We start from the raw sequence: 23,293 nt of genomic DNA, 5'->3' as shown, positions 1-23,293 counted from the left end.
TGAGGTATCCTTGGCTTGGATGTTGAAGTCCCCCAGAACGATTTAAGTCTAGGAGTTTCCAGCACCACATCCCATAGCTCCTTTGCCAACACATAGAGGGGGCCCACTGGGGAACTGGGCAGCCTGTAGACAAGCAGAACATCTAATCTGTCTTTAGTCCCTAATGTAATGAGTATATAGTCACTGCCAGTGATAGATTGCGCTGGAAGTCTGCGGAAGTTGAAGGACTCATGGAGGATAATAGGCATGCCTCCTTCCTGGCCACCTATGCAGGGTTTATGGAGGACTGCATAACCAGGTGGCTTTAGATGGGACAGACATATGTCGTCATCTATCAACCATGCCTCTGTTATGCAAGCCAGTTCAATTTCCTCTTGTAACATTCTATGGAGTTGTGCAGCTTTGTGCCTCACTGATCTGATGTTGCACAGTATTAGTGTAGAGGTGTAGGAAATGGGAGCGGTTGTATTGTCAGTTCTCAGGATGTTATGTTCACATAGGCTTACAGAATCCTTGCAAAACACCATCTTTGATAATTCCCGCTTCCATCTGCACTGGAATAGTGTATTTATCAAACATCCTGCTCCAGGTAGTGCTTCCAGCTGCTACTAATAAACCTGTCACACATTTTACAATCACCTAGTGCCCTCAGAAAAGCCATGTAATAGTCCAGGGGCACGGTCATGATAGACAGATGTTAGCATTGTCCACCAAGTATTTTTCTGTGTCAGTGCAGTTATTGGTTTCCGGGTTTGTAATTTGTTGTAGCTCTCTCTCTCCAGTAGTGGAGGACTTTTCTCCACTTGCTGCGTGCAGTGACTGGCACCTTGCTGCATGACCCAGGAAAAGAACCACAGGCTAGGATCACTTGTGCTCTTGCCTTTTGACTCGTGCCAGGAGTCTGTGGCCTCTGGTATAAGTTTCCCTTCAAATGCAGAGCACTGGCTTACCTATGAAAAAGAAAGGGAGAGGATGGAGTTTGCTATTCAGAAACTTCCTAATTCCTAGATCAAAGTGACATTATTATACATGGAAGAATTTAATTAGGTACTATAAGAATAGAATTCAGAGATCTGTCAAGAATAGAGTTCAGAGATCTGTCATCAACACATAACCCAATGTACACACTGTCAAAAGGTATTTTATATGAAGTGGAGGTGAGGGATAACATCCCCTTTCAGTTCCCTAAGAGACTTCATTTGCTACCTAAAGAACACGTATCCTAATAACAAAATGTTAATTAAACTTTCTTCACTCTAGGCAAATCCATACTGACCCATCTCTTTGCTTTGACAACTTCTTGGTGTGTTGTTAGTGCTATATTACCCTGTATAAATGATTTGCTCCAGTTCACTTCCCATGGAGTACTTGATCTATTTTTGATCTATAACGATCAGAGATGACCACTTATAGTGCTGCCATAATAAAAGGATTACTCCTTTTCGTGGCTGAATCAGATGCTTTCCAATGCATGTGTTTTAACTTTAAGACTTAAGAGTTATTATTGTAGTCTGAGCTGTTTCCTGTTTTTCAGCTATTGTGCTGCCAAAAGTAGAAACCAACTATTTTTCAGCCATTTTTAAAAACTTTGAAAGTAGTTATAAAGGACTACTAATTGTGAAGAATATAATTTCTAAAGCTTTTTCCATTTTTCAAATATGGCATAAAATAAAATGTAGGAACTTTGACGCACCATGAAAACAGAATAAAAAAGATAACCGAAAGAAAGGCTTGCCCTTTGTTCTCAAGTAGTTTAGTAATACCTTTCTGCTTTGTTTTGTCCTTTGGACATTGTTCATTAAATGTAAGGGTGTTTTAAAAACTAATGCTACACCTACCGCCCACCCCTCTAGCAGCAGTAATCTGTTCTGTAGGGGAATGTGCAGAGATGGTGGCAGTAGGCCTTCAGTTACCTGTGATTGGGTTAATAGTTCCTTCCTGGCATTGGAAGATAACGTGTGATTTCTGACCTCTTCCTAAAGCCATGTATAGAAAAATGTAAGAAAAAAGCAGTAGTTTTAAATACTCTTAGAAAATCATTTAATTTGTCATATTCTGACCCTGTTCCATATTTATTTCAGTCCTGCGTTGTAGATAGACACTATGGTTTTTTGTGTTACTTGTGGATTTCTTTTGTTTGGCAAACAAAGCATTTGATTGTAGTGTTAATTTCTGGTAGTCTATTCCGTTTTTGAAATTTGGCTGGTATTATCTGTAAACTGGTAACTGTTGGGTAGTGTTAGCTAAAAGTTTAGTTTGTGATTCAAAAAATCAAAATACAGAAGGGGAAGACTGAGAAGTACAGATTAAATGTCTTCAAAAGAGCACTGCCACATCTCCTAGAATTCACAGCTAAATGAAATTAAGAATATATCTACACTAATGAAACAACTGCCTGTGACCTCATCAGTTTCTTTAATCAGGTACCCTTTTATACCGATGCGTATTAATTATTCAGTTGAATTACTGAAAAGATTTTCCATTTACTCATTAAACAGGCCTCAATGAATGATTTACAAATGTGTAAGAAAATCAGCATGATTAAAGACAAGTTGCATTTACTCAAGATTCTCACTGTTAAAAATACACACTTTCAAAAGGCACATAATTAAAGTGAGTAAGCATTAAATCCATGCAGTATTTATACATATTTTCACATCTCCCAAAGTGGTGAGATTATGTTTTGGGAAATGATGCACCAGCGTTGTTCGTAATTTTAACTTCACACACTCTCTAAAATTAAGAAGCTAGGTTTAGCAGCTTGTATGTCTCTTTTTGTTTCTTTTCTTTTTTTACGCTTTACTAATTCTAATGATTTAGCTGAAGCTTATCCTTTTTGGAAGACTGCATTTTATTCTTTTTTATGTGTTTGCTTGTTTACTGTTTTTGCACCTCTGTTTAAAGCAATTTTTATTTAATGTCAATAGTTCTGAAGGCTACTACTGTGCATACTTTTACCCCCTTACTGGAAGTGACTGCTAAATAACAAATGAATCTCTTCTTCTTGTAAGACAGACTTGCAGTAACTTTTAAACACAAATAATTCAGGTCCTGCCAAGACCTTAAAAGCTGCAAGGCACTTGGCATCATTTTGGAAATGTGAGAAGAGTTCAGATTAATAGAAAATGAAAAGATTGGCTTCTCTGTTGCTGACTCAATTTTTTTCTCTACTTTGAAATAAATACGAAGATCTGAGCTGTAAATTCTGCAGCAGACATGGACATGGCCCAGACACATTCAGGAAGGCTCTATTTCAAGGCAGGAGAGTAAAAATGTGCTTGTCGCATACAGAGCTGTAGTCACACAGCAAGATCACAGTTTATTAAATGAGCTGTAGTAACACTAGCATGGCAGATTTGGAAATGAAACTTTTTGGGGGCAAGTATTAACAGTTACTTGGATGGTATATGTGTTAATACCTACTGTATAAAGGCTTGCAGAGTTTTAAATGCTCATTAAATATTTATTTGGGCAGAGCACTCAGTAAGTATATTCCTGCATCTTATAGGTATACTAATGTAGCTGTTTTGACTCCCAAAGTGTGGTTTTCTTTATTATTTAAAAATTCTTTCTAAGTATGTTACTCTGGCTTCCAAAAAGCATTTGCTTAAGCCCTTATCAGGATACCTAAATTAGCTTTTTAATGATGTGCCTGAATATTAGGCCTCAGTTCCACAAAATACTAATAAGGTCATTAACCAGAGAAACCAAAGCCTTGCTTGGTAACTTCTGGAGGTAGTCTTTTACCAGGTATAAGTTAGTTTTTCATTAAGGCAGAGCCCAGTCCTCTGGCATGAAAAGGGCATTGTGTCTCTTTATGGCTTTGATCCTCTGCAACATTGATGTCAAATCTGATTGTCTTTGTGGTGATATCACCAAATCATTGCAGAAGAATTTTAGAAAGGCATCCTCAAGCCCGTGCTTACCTGATCTTATGTGATGGTGACACCAGTATAGGGTTTCCCTGCAGCTGCCTTTTCTCGCTCACATAGATGAACACTGACAGTTGTTCTCACCATTGTGCCTTGAGCCCATTTTGGGGAATCTGGGCAACGTACCAGGCTGCTGCAAGTTACCACATCACTGTTATCCCATGACCTCCTGGGAGGACAAAGGTCTAACTGGGAGGGAAAATTAATAACAGAACTGATCAGGATAAGTTGCATGGCAGCTGGAGCGGATGAAGGAATCAAGATCCAAATGGGTGGTTACTCAGTTGGAACATTTTTAACCTCATGATTTGTTAGTTTAGAGCTCTGATAATATGTCTGTCTGCATACAAAACAGACATATAAAGTGATTATTCAGCAAGCACCAGGTTTCACTGGCTTGGTAGCAGATGCTTGATTTCAAGGGTGTCCAGTCCAACTTCTTTTAAAAATGTTCTTCCTCTACCAGTTTTAAGATTGGATGTGCATCAGAATCAAGTGGAATAGCACTTGTAACCTTAGTAACACCTTACTGGACTTGTAGATCCTGATTTCCTGAACTGCAAGAAATTAAATTGCCTCTTAAGCTGGAGGTATCCCTAAAGCTTATACCACAGGCATGGGTTGGCTCAAAATAGGCTTTTGAGGTCTTAAACTTAGAATTCTTGAGAGACAGGTGACTTGGCGAGGGTAGCCATTTTTTGTAAACAATACCACCAAATTATTCTGGCTGGTAATAACCCATGAAGACTGCAAATAAATCATTTTCTTCAGTCACTGGACAGCAAAGTTGTAAATGAAATTCAATGCAAGTAAGTGTAAACTTCAGCTGGAACGCAGTGGAATGGAATTCCGGAACCTCTTGAAAATGGTCACATGGCTGATGGCCCTGCCCCCTGATCTCCAGACAGAGGGGAGTTTAGATTGCCCTCCGCGCCACAGCTAAACTCCCCTCTGCCTGGAGATCAGGGGGTGGGGCCACCAGCCATGTGACCATTTTTGCTGAGGGTGATTTAAACTTTTAAAAGTGCCCCCCATGTTCCAGCTGACCCAAAGTGACGTCATTGACCTTTGCGTGCACTTTGTGCCCACACGTGGTACGGGGCACCACCTCCTGCCAAGAGTTGCTCCCTGTGCTGGCAACTCACTGAGTTCCACCACCTCTTTTCCCAGAAAAAAAGCCCTGAGTGTAGATATGCACAAATACAACAATGGGGTCTGACCTGGAAGTGATTAAGAGAAAGAATTTGACATATGGGAGACAGTTCAGGTTGACAAGGAAGTAGTAATTTTCAGTCTTGGTGTTCGCTGAAGTTCTCTTGTTTTTATTGAATCGGTGGATTCTGTGACTCCAAGACTATTGCCAGGTGCCAAAATACTGAAATACTGTTCATTAATGTGTGTTTTCTCAATTTCCTGGCAATCCAGGAATTTACTGGTGCTATGGCCAAGCCCCCCCTCCCCCAGGAAAAAGCCAATCCTGATTCATAGATATAGGAGGAAAGCTGCATGCAACATTACATGAATCCACAAGCCTATTGAGTAGTTAGTATTAACTTAAAACACAACAAAGTAGATGCCGGTGTAAAAGAACTACAAGGTTCTACCAATTTTAAATAAATGTTTGGTGTTTATATACCTTTAAAGTGCAAAAGTGCTCAGTGTCGTGTATAACAAATAAATCCATATATAACAATAATACAACTAGTATCAAACATATGCAGCTAAGTCCTCCTAGTCAAACGTAAAAGTTCACGAGTCGATGAGAACATGTTTCTTCAAGTATATTGCACAATGGCCCAAAGGTGGCCTCCAGATCCAAAAGACAACATAGGTGCTGTAGCTGAGCTCGTTCTTCAGCTACGGGTTTTAGCCAGCACTTTTCCAATACCCGTTTCGTAATTATTACTTCATCAGGCAATAGTGTCTATCCGGATGGTCACCATAATCCTTTTACACACTCATGACTCAGTCAATTGCTACGAGCGGAACAATGCCGTATTAACTTAAAAGCATGTATGTTTTACAGCCAGTTTGCTGTAGTGGTTAAGAGTTGGGGTTTGCAGCAAAAAAAAAGTATTTACAAAGCGGGAAAAAGAGTCGGAAAGGGAGAAAAAGATCTCTGTCCATTTTTTCTACTCTATTCATAATTCTACCCTATTCATAATTCATACCCTATCCCCCATTTTGGGTGCAAACCTAAGCAGGGCTACTCAGACATAAGTAGGATTTATTCAGTTAGGCTTACCCCCAGGAAACTAAAAAGCCCCAAATGTCTAGCTATTTCTCATAGGGAAGGCAGTCTAACCACCTGATCATTTGTGGTTGCCATTTTCTCAATTTTCTCCAGTGCGACAGTATCCTTTGTAAGATACGACAAGCAGACCTGTATACAGTATGTGGTTGCTTACAATATTGAATCAGAACAGTAAAAACATAGAGTTAAAATATGTGCATAATAAATATACTAAAATTGCAGAAGCAATTAAAATTGTATCAAAGCAATAGCAGAAAACACTTGAAAAACACCAATAATAAAATAAATGGTACATAAGCAATGGGGTAGCTCCTTCCCTGATTCTACAACTCCACTGAGCAGTGTTTATCCATTTATTCAAATACTTGTTCTTCCAACTTTCCTTTTGACTCAACATTGAAACCTTCCTCCAAATTAACAGTGCAGTTCTAAGAAGAGTTACTCCAGTCTAAGCCTATACTGTAGAAATCAGCATGCTTAGATTGGAGTAACCCTGTTTAGGATTGTTGTGTAGATGGCTCTTCCATTGTAGGAACTGTCATTTAAGTTGGAGGAAGGCTCTTTAGGCTGGAGGGTGGCTGAATCCACCCTAATAACAGTACAAAAGAAGGCAATGTACACTAAATGATGATAATGGTCCAGTGAGGGGAAAAATTAACAATAAATAGCCTGAGCAAGCAAAAAGGCTTAGGTGGTACCAAAACTTGAAGCTTGTTTTGAAGCTTGTGGTCTTTAAAATAAATGCAAAAGGAAAAGCCCATAGAAGAGCTTCATCACTATATATAAGAACACAGAGGATTCCTTAACTTTGTAAACAGATCAGTTGCTGAAGCCCAGCATTTTTTTAACTGAAAGCATTTTGTTCCTCAATCCTTTAAATTCCTTATGACATTCTCAGCACCATTTGGTCTTTGATAGCTAGCCTAACAGCTTTCTATTTGTCATTAAGAGCATCAGATCTCTTTAATGAGGACACTCACACATTCACTCACCCCCTTCTCCATGGTCTTAAGTATGGTTCATCATCATGGCTTGGTGCATGTATCCTGGTCTCTTAACCATGGTGAAGGGATTGAGAGTGTTTCTTTGGTTCACATACTACTTCCTCCTCTCCCATTTTAATTCCAAATTTCCTTCTGTTTTACATTTGCAGTGGCTTGAACGCAAATCAGAGTTTCTAACCATGGTTGGTTTCAAACTCTGGTTTCGTTTTTGCCTCACTGTAAATTCAAGCAGTTGAGGAGAAGCACATGACTCTGAGACAATAAGAGGGTTGGTAGTGGCACTGACCAATTCATGTGCAAGGGTTTGTTCTTGGTCAGGCCTTGAAGCTAACAGTGATGGTGACCCAACCTAAAACTTTTGAATTCCCTCCTCAGGGAAGTTCATCTGTATCTCCATCTACCAGTGTCTTCCACCAGCAAATACGTTTTTGTTTCATTTGGCATGGCCTCCAACAACTCTTACTTGCCCTCCTTCATGGTTTTGGTTTTGGTGTTGTTTGTTTGTGTGTTTAAATGGCTTTATTGAATTTTTATATTATTTTAAGTGTTTTAAAGTTGAAATGTTTTAATAGTCAAATGTTTTAATGTTCAAGTGTTTGATTTTTATTTGTGTTTATTAAAATGCTTTTAATAGATTAAACAATCAATACTGGTTTTGGATGAAGAAAGGCGGTTGGTTGTACAATTGGAACTGCAAACGTACTCCAAGCATATTGGGGAGGCAGCTAACGTAGGGCAAAGTAAAACTGTAGTTTTTGAAGTTGAGGAGAGCACAGAGGGAATGAAGTGATTCATTTTAGGTTTCTATTGCAAATGGAAATTGAATGCGCTCTACTCTGTTGCTAGTGTCAAGCATCATACCTGCTCTGATGAATGCTTAACTTCGTTTGTGCTCTGTAAACAATTTAATATAGCTACAGCTATCCTTGGGCTTTAGACCAATTCTGTATTATTATTTTTTGTCTGTAGCCTGGAGCATATACCAGCTTGGGAGTCCACTTTATATATCTGACATGTGCCCTGTTCTGTGAAAGTTAAATCAATTTGTTAGTCTTTATGAAGTCATATCAAAGGGTAGTTAAATAAGTAAATAAATAAAAGTTTGGTGGGGAAAGGGAGGGGAGACGTCACTTTTTACATATAAAGCATCTGGTAGGATCATGCATAGAATTCTGCAACTAATCTTATGAGTGTGTCTTGAAAGATGGTTAATAACAGTTCATATGATTTATGTGATTTACCACACAGGTGGTAAAACATTTATACTGCATTTTGCTGAAGCACCAGCACTTGAAACAAATGTTGTATCCATAGTAGTGCTGATGCCAACAGTAATTTGGGTGCATACATCTTTGAACTAAATTGCTATGTCAAATGTGCTAGTCACATTTATTTCACCCCTATTACTAAATAACAGGAAGCAATGCCAGATGGTATAGACAGCAAAGATGTTTAAGATGGAAACATTTCAGTTCCTCAGAAGCACGATTACTAATAGAAACTTAATGAAAGAAGGTAGTAATAATTTAAAAGCTTGTATAATTTTACTGACAATGTTTAATGTGTCTGTAGCTAAAATAACTTAATATGTCAGAAATGTATCTTTTTGGATTGGTTTAAATCAGGTTATTTTGGAGGAAAAATTTCAGTGGTGAATGAATCTTTTTTTCATAAAAGGCATTGTAACTTTTTTGTTATAAATGTATATCTTGAGGTTTAGATCTGTTTATATATTGGGTATGGGGGGAGACTATAACTAAGGCATATTTTTGTAGATGTTTCTGAATGTCAGATTTTTTAAAAATGGCAATGGCTAAAATTAATAAGTTTATTTAATTTGATTATATTTCAAAATGGTTTCTTCTGAAAAATCTATGCATGTCAGTGGATTTATCCTAGCAAAATTTCGGCGAGTACTATTTAGTTAATCATTTCCTTTGTAGGGATTTGTTTTCTATAACCTTCTGTTAATATGAAACACAGTTAAAACTTCATAGGTTTTGCAGTAATAAAGAAATTAAGTAATTGTGTTTGTACAGCATGCTAACAAGCTATTGGGAAACTTTCTGAGTGCTTCAAATCATTTCTGTTTCTGCATGAACTGTGATGAGAAAGCCACTGTATTGTCAGTGAATAAACTTGTCTACATATTTATTTACTTAATTTATACCCTGTCCTCCTCTCCAGCGAGGAACCAAAGCAGTTTACATCTTTCTCCTCTCCTGTTCTCCATTTTATTCCCACAACAACCCTGTGATGTAGGTTAAGCTGAGAGTACGTGACTGGCCCAAGGTTGCCCAGTGAAGTTCCATGGTAGAGTGGGGATTTGAACTTGAGTCTCCCAAATCCTAGTCAGACCTCTACCCCCTACACCATTTAGGCTGTGACTCTCCCTCTTCGTTTCTTATTTCCACAGAGAGGAACCTTATTTCCTTTCTTAGTTCAAAGATGAGCTATATCACATGTTCAAGAAACATGACGACACATCAGAAGGATTGCCTCCTAGTTCGGTTGTTGCAGAAAATGGAGCAAGGGAAGCAACGGGGAATTCCGCTGTTGCTGACTCATTCTTCATGCCAAGTCTTCCCTCCCCTGAAGGCATTCCAAGCCTCTTTTCTTCAGTTTGTGTTTGGAGAACTCTCATCTCTAAGGTTCTCTATTTTAATCTCACACAGTGTATAAAAACTATTTCCTGTGCTTTCCCCATACTTCCAAGAGGCTTTCCTGGGGGGAACCTAAGACCAACCCCAGTCTTCCCTGCCACTGCTGCTCCCAAGCGTTTGAAAACGGAGAATGGCAGTAGCAGGAGTACAAGCACCAAAAGAGATCTCAGGCTGTAGATGAAGCAACGGATCCCTATTTAAATTGAGCCTGAGGAAGTTCACCCATCACAACAGTATGAAGTGCAAGCCACAGTTAGTAATAATAGCTTGCTATACTTGCAAACCACAGCACAGAATATATAGAGCAAAACAAGAAACCAGAGGTGGCAATCCATTATGAGGGAGGAAAGTTGGGGAGTGGGATTCAGTGGAATCACTGGGGACTCCATTTTCTATGTTTCTCACCATCAGTGGACACTTCAGTTCTAATTTCTTTTTTTTAAAAAAAATCCTGGAACACCGAGGTTAGTCTACAAAGAGAAAAATTGCTCAGTGAATCATTCATATTTAAGTAAACTGTATATAACCTTAATATAACTGGCTAGTTTAAAGATATACCGTAATTTCATTGTTTCACAGACTTATATTTCATAGTGTAATAGTTGTATATACATTCTTACAACTATTCTATTTTATTCTGTTGGTCTTTGACTGTAATAAATAATTGTTTCACAGAAAACAGTTATGCAAATTAACAAAACAAATTAATTCAATGTCAAACCTCTCTGGTTACAATATATGCCGGGCTGTATTGCCGTGCCAAGACCATGGCAATACAGCCCGGAAAACCCACAACAACCATTGTTCTCCGGCCGTGAAAGCCTTCGACAATACAATATATGCCTTTATTCTAATATTCTAATATTTATTCTAATATTTCAAAATGCTTGATTTATATTGGACAATATGACAAGCTGATTGGCTACATATTTTGACAGTTAAGATGCCCAACCTACTACCATACAAAAAAATTCTCTTTGCATAGAAAACTAGCATGTTAGGGAGAAGGCTGCACTAGAACCCTTTTGTTGACATACTGGTTTTCATTATGAAGGACTTGGGTGGTATGAAGATAGAGCACACATACTGGCTTACCAATTCAGTAAGAAGTGGACTTTCGTGAACTGGATTGAATGGAACTTACTGTCATATAACCATGTTCTAGACTGTAGCCGTAATTGATTAGGCCTCAATCAGATAACTGGATGGATGTTAAGCACCCCCCCCAACTCCCAGTTGCAGAGAAGTCAATTAAAGAAATATCCAATGAATCTAAACTGTTTCTTGGCTTCATGTGCCATTTGCTGAGGCAGTCTCAAAAGATATCACTGCCACATATGTGAGGAGACAGCCAAAGTTAAGATTTTTTAATTTCATGTTTATCATAATCACAGTAACTTTAATTCCAGTATCGTTTTAAAAGTCTCATCTTTGTTAAAGCGCAGCATGCTTTTTTGTGAGGGATGAGGGGGGTTGTATACATTTTTTGGTTATTAATTTCTTTCTGCTCATATAGGCATCATTGTGTTGAGATAGATATGTGTCGCTTTTCTGGCCTGTTTATTTTATTTAAAGGATTCATACCTAACTGCTCAACTAAAAGTTTCTTTAGCTAATACTTTGGCTGTTGAAGCAGGGTTAGTTACTGAGGGGGTCTGTGCTTTGTCATGTTCTATGTTATATAACCTTGAGGAAAAGAGCCTGCCATATACAGGAGGATTTAATAATAATACTTGTAATTTATTTCTGGAACACTTAACATATATTAGCACTCTTTACAACAGCCCTGTAAGGTAGGTCACTATTAACTTTATGTTGTACATGGGAATGCTGAGGCTGTAAAAACATCTAAAGTTTTGATGCCAAAAAGATTTGAGGGGGGGAGTTTCTTGGTATGTAGTTTGTACTTTAGTTTGGTGTTTGCACAGGGGACTACCTTTACCTTTACCTTCTTACAGAGGACCAGTTGAATTCAGTTGGAATTGTACTGATTCACTTGTTGACCATATATGGTATATGTTACGGTCAGTTTGTGCCTGATTTTCAGTATGAATTCTGAACAGACCTTCCACCTCTCAATACGCTCTACTCTGGTTTCAAAAATAGATGCTCGTGCATATTGAATGGTGGATTTTGGAATATTTTTCTGACTTTAATATTCTGAAAGCTTTTGTGGGATGTTTCAAAGAACTTAGGAGCAGAATAAATGCTGTAAAACTAAAAATCATTCTCTCCTCTCAATTTTTATTTGCATCATGTGCATTTTGATGGGGATCTTGATCTTATGTAGATCATGTGAAATGTAGTAAAAGGCAGTATTGTGCTCTGATATTATTGGATTGCTAATTTACAGCTATGCAAAAGAAACTTGAAGCAAAGGTGAAATTGAGCAGTAATGTGAATAAAAATAAAACAAATCCTTTGACATTACAAGCAATTCCGGTTCTTTTTCATGCTAATCTCTTGCCTATTTTCCCCCTTTTCCTAATTTAGAGTCTCTGTGAAGAGTTTCTGGAGTTGGATGTTGGGAAGAATTTTCTGCATGAACAGGACTGACAACATGACTTAGGTCTTCCAGAATGGCTTAAATGTGCTGCTACTTCATTCTTACTTTATCCTTAAAATGATCAGAGTCGTGTGCATTCTTTGATTCCTTTTTGATGAATGTTTTAGCCATGAGTTTACATCGGCAAATGGGATCCGATAGAGACCTGCAATCATCTGCCTCCTCTGTCAGCTTGCCTTCGATTAAAAAGGCACCAAAGAAGAGAAGAATTTCATTGGGATCTCTCTTTCGAAGAAAAAGGGATACAAAACGCAAATCCCGGGATATAAATGGAGGTGTTGATGGGATTGCAAGTATTGAAAGTATACACTCGGAAATGTGTACAGATAAAAACTCTGTGTTCTCTACATACACATCTTCTGACAATGGAACAACCGTTAGCAGCAAACAAAGTGGAGATTTCATGGAGTGTCCCTTGTGCCTTCTGCGGCACTCTAAGGAGAGGTTCCCAGAAATAATGACTTGTCATCATAGGTCTTGTGTGGATTGTTTACGTCAGTATCTCCGGATAGAAATCTCTGAGAGCAGAGTTAATATCAGCTGTCCAGAGTGCTCAGAACGATTTAATCCCCATGATATTCGATTGATATTAAATGATGACACCTTGATGGAAAAATATGAAGAATTTATGCTTAGACGTTGGCTTGTTGCTGACCCTGATTGTAGGTGGTGTCCTGCTCCTGATTGTGGGTAAGTGTCCCCTGCCACCGCCGCCCCTTCCAGTAATTCCATAAAGTCCGCAATATTTTTACTTCCCCCAGAACTTGCCAGCTAGAATTTACCTGATTCTGCATCTCCCAAGTAGTAAATATTGTTTTACTTTATTTCTAGTCATTGATTTTTAATTAACCGTTTTAATATTGGCATTTGTCCCCCCCCCCCCCCCGTGATATCCCTTGGGAAGTAGCAATGGGATTTTCTGGTGGATGATTAACAGGTAAAACAAATGGAGAGAACAAAGGAGACAAATTAAAATGTTCACAACACTATGCAATGCTGTTGCTTTATGTACCAGAGTTTCAAGTTCTCTAAATTCAAATATAAACAGTTGTAGTGTTTTTGCTAGGTACTTTAAAAATAAAATTTCACATGTAAACTTCCTTAAATACAAAAGTTGATATATATATATTCTCTTGAATTACTCATCCTGGCACCAGCAGTTCTAATGCTGAGAACAGCTGTTGGATGCCAGCAGGAACTCTGTGTAAGAGATCTGAAAACAATTTGATATTGCTTAATGCTAAGATATTTTTTTCTAAACTTTAAATGTTTTGTTTAAATATTAAACATTTTCTGAATGTCATTATTAAGACTAAACAGATTTACAGTTTCCTTCCTTGATTATAAAATTTATTTTAATCTTCACCAAGATTAGCTTAGTGGGGCCTGTAGATCACTTCTGTATCACAAAACCCATTAAACTAAGCACTTCTTATTTTAAAAGCACATAGTAAGATTGTAACTTAAAGAAGCTGGCAAATGAAAACATGTGAGAATAGAGTGCTTGGTGAGGGAAAATGTATGGAACAGTAGTGAATGAAGTGGGTGCTAGTGACCGGACAAAATAAATGCCATCATTTGACACAGAAGAGAAGGAGAAGGTGGTTAATGAAGATAAATGGTGACTGGCTGAAGTATTTGTCATGTAGATAAATTTGGTCCTTTATATTCAATTTCTTGCTTTTTTCAAATAAAATGTGGCTTCCAGTCATCCCTGTGTTTGCTTTACTTTGCATAATCTCATTTCAGCCGAGGCATAAGAACAGAAGTTTGGTTTCCTTATGTTACAGAGCAGGGATTGTATTTTTTAAACACTTTGTTTATGGTTTCCTAACACATGGTTCCAGAACATCCTGTAGCTGTTTTACTTGCTGATTCAGTGAATTATATCCAAACCATTCTTGGTAGCACACACAGCTGGATGCATGGCTGTTAGCCATAAAGTCTAACACAAAATCATTAGCTTTTGTAAGCAAGATCCTCGATCACCTGATGGAATTTAATTTTTTGTGTGTGGTATGTTAGTTGGATGATGCAACAGCTACCCCAAACAGTGACACTATGTATTCATTTTAGTTGTATGCATTTGGGTTTAGTATGTGTTGTGGGATAAGGGGCTGTGCCAAAGGCCTTTTTAAAAGGTAGGTTTTGAGAAGCATGCATGAGAGGCGGTATTGCACAAATTCCAGCTTTTAAGTATGGCAAGGGAAAACAGGACAGTTTCAGGGAGCATGAGACCTTTGGACAGCTGAATAGGGATGAGGGTCATGTGAGGTTGGGAGAGCAGGGGGTGAACAAGATCATCGAGGACTTCAGATGAGGAGTTCGTGCAGAATTATATAGGTTACAGGAAACCAGTGTAAGAAATTGAAGGGTCAGAATAATGAGAGAGAAATTATTTTGGCTTTGAGTTAGTTAAAGGTGAGAGGGCTGAGTTGCCTCCTCCAGAGAAGCTTGTAGTAATCAAGGTGAGAAATGATAAGAGCACTGACCTGGGGGGAGGGGTTGGCAAAAATGGATGTACTTTTTGCCTTTTTGTAAAATGAGAAGTGGCGTACCTTAGCAAAAAAAGATGTAAAGAAACTTGTAGATCAGAATGTATAATAGTTAGCTGGCATGTTATCAAGTGCAGCATTTTCATGTAATTATTCACCGAGAAGTCTAACCGTTTCACACTAGTGGAAGTTCCTCAGTGCAGCACTAGAGATGGTATTTTCCCTCACCCTTCTGTAAGTGTACCATGCGTTGACTCTTCTTTTAATACTTTATCCATAACTGCGGTTCTGATGTCTCAAGGTTCTTGTAATGTACACCTACTCTTGTTTCCTATCTGTCTCGCATTTTCTGTGAAATGTATTTATTCATCTTAACATCTTTCAGTTTCTAAATATATTGTGGGAGGAGTCCTCTACATTCTTATTTTTGTTAGTATTCCCTTGGAACAGCAGAATTTGATTTTTTAAATTTTTTTATTTATATCTCACCTTTCTCCCCAACTGTGACCCAAAGTAGCATACTTCAATCTCCTCACCTACATTTTATCCTCACAGCAGCCCTGTGAAGTAGATTAGGCTGAGTGTGTCTGACTGGCCCAAGGTCACCCAGCAAGATTCCATGGCGCAGTGGAGATTCAGACCTGTTTGATACTGTGACTACTTCACTGTGCTGGCTTGAAGAAACATTCTGGTCTAATTGCATGGGTTGGGCAATATTTCTTTGTTTATGAGACCAAGAACTGCTGTTGATCTCATGTACTTAAGTGATTTTTCTCATCCCTTTCAAATGATTGCTGCATAAGGAACACTACAGGAGCAAACACGGGAAGAGGTCCAGGCAGCCTTTAAGGAACTCAGTGCTGTTAGCTCTGGGTACTACTGCAGAATATCAGCAGCATAAAGGGGAAGGCTGTAAGCCTACTTTCTGAGGCCAGCCTGACAGCTTCTTAGAATTTATGTCCTGTGCACTAGGGAAGTACTTGCATGTGTTGTATGCATATTAGCTGTAATTCCTTTTAAATGTAATCAAGTTTAAATGGATTCCAGTTTGTTTATAAAAAGAAAACCTCTTCAGAGAATACAGGCATCATATTGTTAACATTTGTACAGAAGACATAACTGACAATCAGTAAAACTCTCACCACTGTAACACATCATGCGTATTCTGAAAATACTCACATGTGTGCACTGCTTGAAATATTTTGGAACAACTGCATCATAGATGATACACAGCAAGATACGTTAAATAAAAATGTGTTTGTGGGGAATAGTTAGAAGATCACATTGCTCTTAACTGCCTTCTTATACACTGTCTTGTTGTTGAAGGATGAAAAAGAGTAAAAAGGATTCAAAAGTAACAACCTTCTTAATTCTATTTAGAAGCTTGCAGTTGTGCATTCTCATTTTGTGCCTTTTGAGTAGAGTCCATGCAGAGTTCTACATGTGTTTATCTGTGCACAGAATCTCAGTCTAATTAATGGTCCAGCACAGGATCAGACTGTCAGATTTTGATACCAGAATATGTGCAAGCGAGCACGCAATGTGTACTGCTGAACTGCACTAGTGCCTGCCCTTTCTGCAGGAGTCCTGCTGTGTATAATCTTAATGATTGAAGGGTTGCTAAGATAGAAAGAAAAGTGGTGGTGTGATCCTGCAAGGAGAATATGTGTTTTGTGGGCTTCCTTAGCAGGGGCATAGGTAGTGGTCTATTGCTGGCTTGGCAGGGATCAGCTGCTGCCTGACAGGGATCAACTAACACACAGGCTAAGGCTGGCATGATAGGGTGTTAAGATATGGACATGGGAAATCTGCTTTTTTTCATCCATTTCTTAAATCCATTTCTTTTTGTGATATTTGGTCTAATAAAAAGTTCTGATAAGCTTGAAAGCTTGCACAAGGTTTTGTGACATTTGATTGTCTCCAGTAAAAGATATTACATGGATTTTGTTTCTTGATAGGGATCAACTGCTACCTGTCTGGTTTTGTTAGAGCAAGACAACTTATGTTCCTGTAGCTAGAGATGTAACATTTCTGGAAATGTTGAAGTCATTTAAAAAACTGTGGGGTGTTTTTGGGGGGAGGGATATTGGGAAAATGGGAATGTATACAGTACTTAACTTTCCTACCAATCCTAAACTTCCTTTACTGCTATGACATAAAATGCATCATTTATAACTTAGCATATGGCATTATACTACTTGGCATGTTTAGGGAAGTTAAAAGTGCAAATATGTTAGTCTCCTACAATCAAAATTGCAAATATGCCCATTGCTTGAGAGTTGCAGATTGTGTACCCTATGCTGCCTCATTACCTCTATTTTTGCCATGGGAGAAATAGGAAAAAATAAAAGTTGAAATATTAAGAAATCTACAATAAATGAAAGAAATTATATTATTTAGGCAGAAAAAGCTTATAGATTCAGAATAATATTTGGATATCAAGATAAATTTCATAACATTAAGAACATGGACCTCTAAAATAAATTCTCATCAGACACATTATATCATATTAATAATTGCAAATATTCTTCTTGCTAACAAACATATCCTTAACACTTTTTATGTCTACAGCACACACAGGAATTATTGGCTAATGCGGTATATATTGTCTTACATAAAAATGTTCATACTACACAGTTTGAGTGAGTGCAGACCTGTAGAGAAAATATTTCATGATTTGTTTTGTTCTCCCAAATTTTCCAATGTTTCCATTAGAAAAATGAGGGAGGAACCTTTTGGTAAGCGACATTTCCCAAATCGTTCTGGTCTCCTCCCTAATTTTACAGTGTTTTTTTTCTTGTAAGTATTGTAGTTTCTTAAACATGTGTGCCCTGTTCAAAACAAATGTTTATGGGGGTCCTGAACAGATCTGAGAGCTGCATATTCAAACATGTAGTTATCTCTTTTGTTATTTTAGCTTCTGGTTGAGTTTCTAGCAAACAGCCTTGGATAAGAGATAGGGAGGGTGGGATATTCCTCCAGAAGGATAAGTAGAAAACCATTTTTTTCTCTAACAAATTTAGTAATACTGTTCCTAAATTTTGTAGCAATGATTGTTACATATTGTCAAAGGAAAATATACTCATCTACATGACTGTTGTTAACACTGTGACACATCCACCTCAGACTCTTAACAGGCTGCTAATAGAAACCAGGGAGGAAGTTGTTTTGTCTGGGAGAAACCCACTCTTCTCAGTAAGAATCCCTCATGGTTCCCACCGTCTCCTAAGAAATTTGGGGGGGGGAGCCTTTCCCTTATCAGCTGCTACTACCTTCTGGTTTGATGGCTGTAATGGTATCACTTGGCCACAGCCAAGTCACACAGGTAGGAAACCAGTCAGTCTTCTTATATCTTAAATAAATATCTTAAATAAATACAAGCTTTATTCTACACCTCTAGAGAGTATATATGCTGCAGAACTATGGTGCAGAAAAAGAAAAGAAAGAGAAAGGTTTCTAACATAACTCGAAGTTATAATACCTGAACATCTTATCTCCCCTCCCTGCTGAAAGATGCTAATGGGTTTGTGCGTAACGAAGAGTCCTTAGCATGGTAATGCTTCTCCCATAGTCTCTCATACACACACAAAGAAAGATACACTAGCTTCTTTTAAAATCTCTCTCCAATGTGTGTAAAAAAGGGTCTTAGCCAATCTGGGTCTTGGGTTCTGACAGTCCATACCCGCCAGAACTCATGCAGCCATTGGAGAAGTGGTAGCATATCAAAGAAGTCCAGCGCTTTCACTCCTGGCTGTGAAAACCATGCCTATCTGGCAAGATGAGGTTTACCAGCCCTACTGTCAACACCAACACTGGTCAATTGCAAATGTTATCCCCTTGAAAGCATAATTCAAGATTAAGAGTTTGCCTGATGATTTCAGCTCTGAGACTCACCTGTAAGCATGTGAGCAGTCTGAAATTCAGATTCTATATGTTGGTGATATTATAGGAGGATCTCTGAGCAAGGGGTGGGGTGGAGATCTTGACTGTTTTTCACATATGGATGCCTAGGCCCAGAGGGTGTAGTGACTGGCCTGGAACTGATAAATCTAGATTTCCGGGTGGTGGCAGGGGCTGTTGATTGATATTTCTGGGATCCAAGAGGCTTGGGGATGTAAAGAGACATATGCGTGTGCACAGGAGTTTGAGGGAAACAGTTGCCAACCTGTTACAGATGTGTATTTATATGCTCCTGTTCTGCAAGAAGTGGGAAATTCTTGTTTGTCACCTAGCAATGGTTTCTTTTCTAAAAATGGCATTGTTTTATTACAATTGGACTACAGAACACTCTTGGAGAAAATCTGGGATTAACAACTTAAATTAAGTGTCAAACTCTTGTCTTTTATAAGTGAGTGAATGTTATAAATCCATTCTCTTGGCTGATTTCCAGTCACATCTGTACTATGTCAGTTGGATGCAGTATTTCCTGCTGCCTCTCAAAGTCAAGCTGGGATGTACAATTAAGACTGTCATTACACTCCACTTTGTGTTATTTACAGTGATACACTGTTGAGTATCTGAGCCTGGACCCTAATTGCTATCTAGGCTGAGAATGGGCCTTGATCTTATGCTCTTCTCTTGTGCCATGGGAGGAAGTAATTAGCTCACCAAGAGGTTTCCAGTTTGTATGAATGCATGATTTTGGGTGTTTGTGTGTGCACGTGTGTTTGTATGTGCGCACTTAGTTATCCTGGCTTAGTTATCTATATCAGGAAGCTCTGATTAGTTCAGTCAGTATTAGAACACTGTTATAATCTTTGTAGAATTGAGATGTGCATGTATTTTAACTCTTGTTTGGGATGGATTTGCATTCTCCTCTTCTCTTGATCAATTGAACTTAAGGAGTTGGCATAATAGCCATTTTAGCCTTGCATGACTTTCCAGAAATGCGCATCTACAGACAACTTTTCTATGACATTTTCATTTTGGGTGCTCAGTTATTTCTGCATCACCTGAGATGTGAGTTTTCTGGGTCAGTTTTTGTGACCTGTGACACCTGTTGACCTTCTTTATACAATGTACAATTTATAGGATTGGATGAAGTCACTTAGCAAAGGTGAGGTTAGGATGTGCTACCCATGCTATTTTATAACTGATAGTACAGTTGGCCTTTTGTTTCATACTTCAGTATTGAAGTTTGTTAAATGGTACATGAGGCTTAAAGGAGCATTAATAAAAATAAAATCTTATTTATTTATGCTACTATGTAGCATCATGTTAAGGACTTGCTGGTTACTGTCTTTTACTTCAGATCTCAAAAATACAGCTGTTTCCAATTACATTAAAAGCAGTATTTAAAATTTCCCCACAGAATTTTCTAATTGGCACTGTGTGGTACTGAGAGTAAAAACCCTCCTGTTTTTCTCCCATTCTTGAACTTTCAAGGTATGCCGTGATTGCTTTTGGCTGTGCAAGCTGTCCTAAATTGACATGTGGGCGTGAAGGCTGTGGTACTGAGTTCTGCTACCACTGTAAACAGATTTGGCATCCGAACCAGACTTGTGATGCTGCTCGCCAGGAGAGAGCTCAGAGTCTTCGTCTGCGAACAATTCGTTCCTCATCCATTAGCTACAGTCAGGAGTCTGGAGCAGCAGGTACTCATGGTCTAAATACTGTGTGTCTTGAAAATGTTATATGATCTCTTTGGTGCCTGTCCCAATCCAATTACTAGTGCTATAAGCAAAGGATAAATCAGTCCATTTAATCAACAACTGTATAATGTTTTAAAGAATACAGAATGATACAGAATGAAAATAGCTGACCTTAATGGGGAATGTACAAGGCAACACTCTGGTGAAAACTACAACTTCGTGCTCTTTCTGTTGATAGAATTCTCAGTTAAAAACTTCTAGAATAGACCTTATTGTTTCTGCTAGAGCTTCAGGTTCTAAATACTACTTTATGTAGTGGGTAAGGCCTCAAGACTTTATAACACACCTCCTCCCTTTGTGGTGGTAATATTTCTGCTGCTAGTAGCAATAACTATCCACCTCTGTTCATTCATGATAATCATTGTTGCCTGCTCAAGTGATATACCTGCATGAAATTTCTTTATTTTTGCCAGTGAAGCACTTTCTCACTAAGCAGCAGAAAATCTCTTCGGAGCATTATTAGGGTAACATTTTGGCATCACTGTAGTGCAAAATGATATGTTGTAAGGGGGAAAATATTCCTGTGCTCTTCATTCCCTTGAATTTTTACTTAGATATAGTAAATAGATATCCCCAACCTCTTCTTCCCCTGTGCGAGCATGGGAAGAATGGATGGATGCATGGGGTGGATGGAGATACTAATTTTTAGTTGTCCGCTTCTCCCTATCCCCACCGACTTGAGAGCCAGTTTGATGTAGTGGTTAAAAGTGCGGGACTCTAATCTGGAGAACCTGGTTTGATTCCCCACTCCTCCACTTGAAGCCAGCTGGGTGACCTTGGATCAGTCACAGCTTTTAGGAGCTCTCTCAGCCCCACCCACCTCACAGGGTGTTTTGTTGTGGAGATAATAACAACATACATTGTAAACTGCTCTGAGTGGGCATTAAGTTGTCCTGAAGGGCAGTATATAAATCGAATATTATTATTATTAACTCACTCCCTACAGACTTCTTTCCTTTAAGTCATTGCTTTCTGCTTTTGCTGAGAAAGTGCAGATCTCTTGGTTTGCACATATGGTATAATTTAGCCCTACTTTTTAAAAAAACTGAGAAGAGGACAGTGTTGACGCCACAATACCCTTCTTTGGGTGTGTGTGTGTATATAATCTTTATATATAATCTCTCTCCCTGTTTAATCTAATTCTTAATATGTATCCCTCCAATCAGCTGCTAATAAGGATTTTTAAAGCAAACAATATTTAAGCTTTGGTTCTACATAACTTATATTGAAGGTAATAAGAATTTCATGTGGAATAAACTATGGGCTTTTATACCATATTGTAGTAGTTTGGAAATTGCTTTGCAGTTAAAGCTCAGAAATGTTCCCAGACCTCATTTAGTTTCATTGTTTGAACTCAGAAGCAATATGGCTATTACGATTCTCTCTCTTTTTTAAAAAACACAGCTGATGACATAAAGCCATGCCCACGTTGTGCAGCTTATATAATAAAAATGAATGATGGAAGTTGCAATCACATGACATGTGCTGTCTGTGGCTGTGAATTCTGTTGGCTGTGTATGAAGGAGATTTCAGACTTGCATTATTTAAGGTATGTATGGGAAATGTAAAAAGATACAGAAAATATTTGATATATGCTTTTTCCTAGTCTGATCTGAAATTGTTACTGTACCCAGTTAAACCTGTTTTAAAATGACTTGATAAAAGAGAGAACTTTCTGAGATGCGACAAAGTAGGGCTCTCTTGTTCAAGGAAAATGTGTATTTAAAGGAGCACCCTACTATTAAGCCTGGTTTTTGTACAGTCATTCACCTTTTAAGTCCGTAAGTGTCTTTTGGGTCAGGGACTGTATATTTGTCCATGCTAGTTTACCCCACTCTGGAGAGAACATTGAAGTAATCCAGGAAGCCCCATGGCTTATTTTATTGTAGAACATGGACAAATGCACTTTCATAATAAGTTGCAAATTCCAGTAGTTCCCTTCCTTACTATGCATTTGACCACTGGGAGGAGTCACTTAGGAAACTGCTTGTTTGGCTTCTTGTGCTATTAAGGAAAAGTGGAACATCTTCCCTTCTGTCTCCCTACTCTAGTTTATGATGGGTCATGGAGCTGTTGATGAAGCATTATTATTATTATGAAGCATGTGGTGAATATATGTAGTTGTTCTCACTGTTTTTCTTTTGTTCTCTATGTTCTTATGGAACACAGAACTCATTTACAATGTTTGTCTTGTATCAGAAGAGTCCATCATCTTTCCTTCCCCATAAAGGTTCACTTACCATAGAGGCTTGGAATCCTCATTACATACCTGAGTGTCTAAAAGAAATATCTCCACTCTCATTTTAGATTTTACAGGCATGACACAATCTCATGCCACTATATATCTTGACTACTCATTCAGTATTTGTTTGAAACAACCAAAGTTCTTTTCTTTCCCTTTGCCCCCCCACCCCCCCGGCTCTTTTTAAACTAATAGTTATCTAGGGCTGTTTGCACACGGCTTACCTTTTGCTGGAACACAGCGTCTTCATGCATGAAATCACGCCAGGAAGACACTGTTATCGTGCGATTTCGTGCGAGAACACGCTGTGTTCCGGCAAAAGGTAAGCCGTGGGGAAACGGTCTAGATGTAAATAGAAGACTCGTGTGTTTTAGGAAGGGATTTATTTACAATCATGTATTTACTTTATCTGTTACAGTATTTGATTAACTATGGTAATTACTTGGTACTCTGACTCACTGGCTGGTCTTACTTACAGAAAGTTTC

The 23,293-nt window shown here is 38.3% G+C and overlaps 1 protein-coding gene across 4 annotated transcripts in view; it reads left to right on the top strand.

Moving 5' to 3' along the window:
- The window catches only part of RNF19A (ring finger protein 19A, RBR E3 ubiquitin protein ligase), a 47,917-nt gene that overhangs the window by 14,374 nt on the left and 10,250 nt on the right, over positions 1-23,293 (top strand). For all 4 annotated transcript variants that reach the window (XM_054984887.1, XM_054984884.1, XM_054984885.1 and 1 more), the window contains 3 exons: positions 12,347-13,109; positions 20,300-20,508; positions 21,970-22,114. In XM_054984887.1, coding sequence (XP_054840862.1) covers positions 12,514-13,109; positions 20,300-20,508; positions 21,970-22,114 — 950 coding nt within the window. In that variant the 5' untranslated portion in view covers positions 12,347-12,513. The remainder of the gene's footprint in view (positions 1-12,346; positions 13,110-20,299; positions 20,509-21,969; positions 22,115-23,293) is intronic.

This window comes from Eublepharis macularius, chromosome 7, assembly GCF_028583425.1.
Source record: "Eublepharis macularius isolate TG4126 chromosome 7, MPM_Emac_v1.0, whole genome shotgun sequence".
NCBI classification, from domain to species: domain Eukaryota; kingdom Metazoa; phylum Chordata; class Lepidosauria; order Squamata; family Eublepharidae; genus Eublepharis; species Eublepharis macularius.
This window is presented reverse-complemented; position numbering and strand designations above follow the sequence as displayed.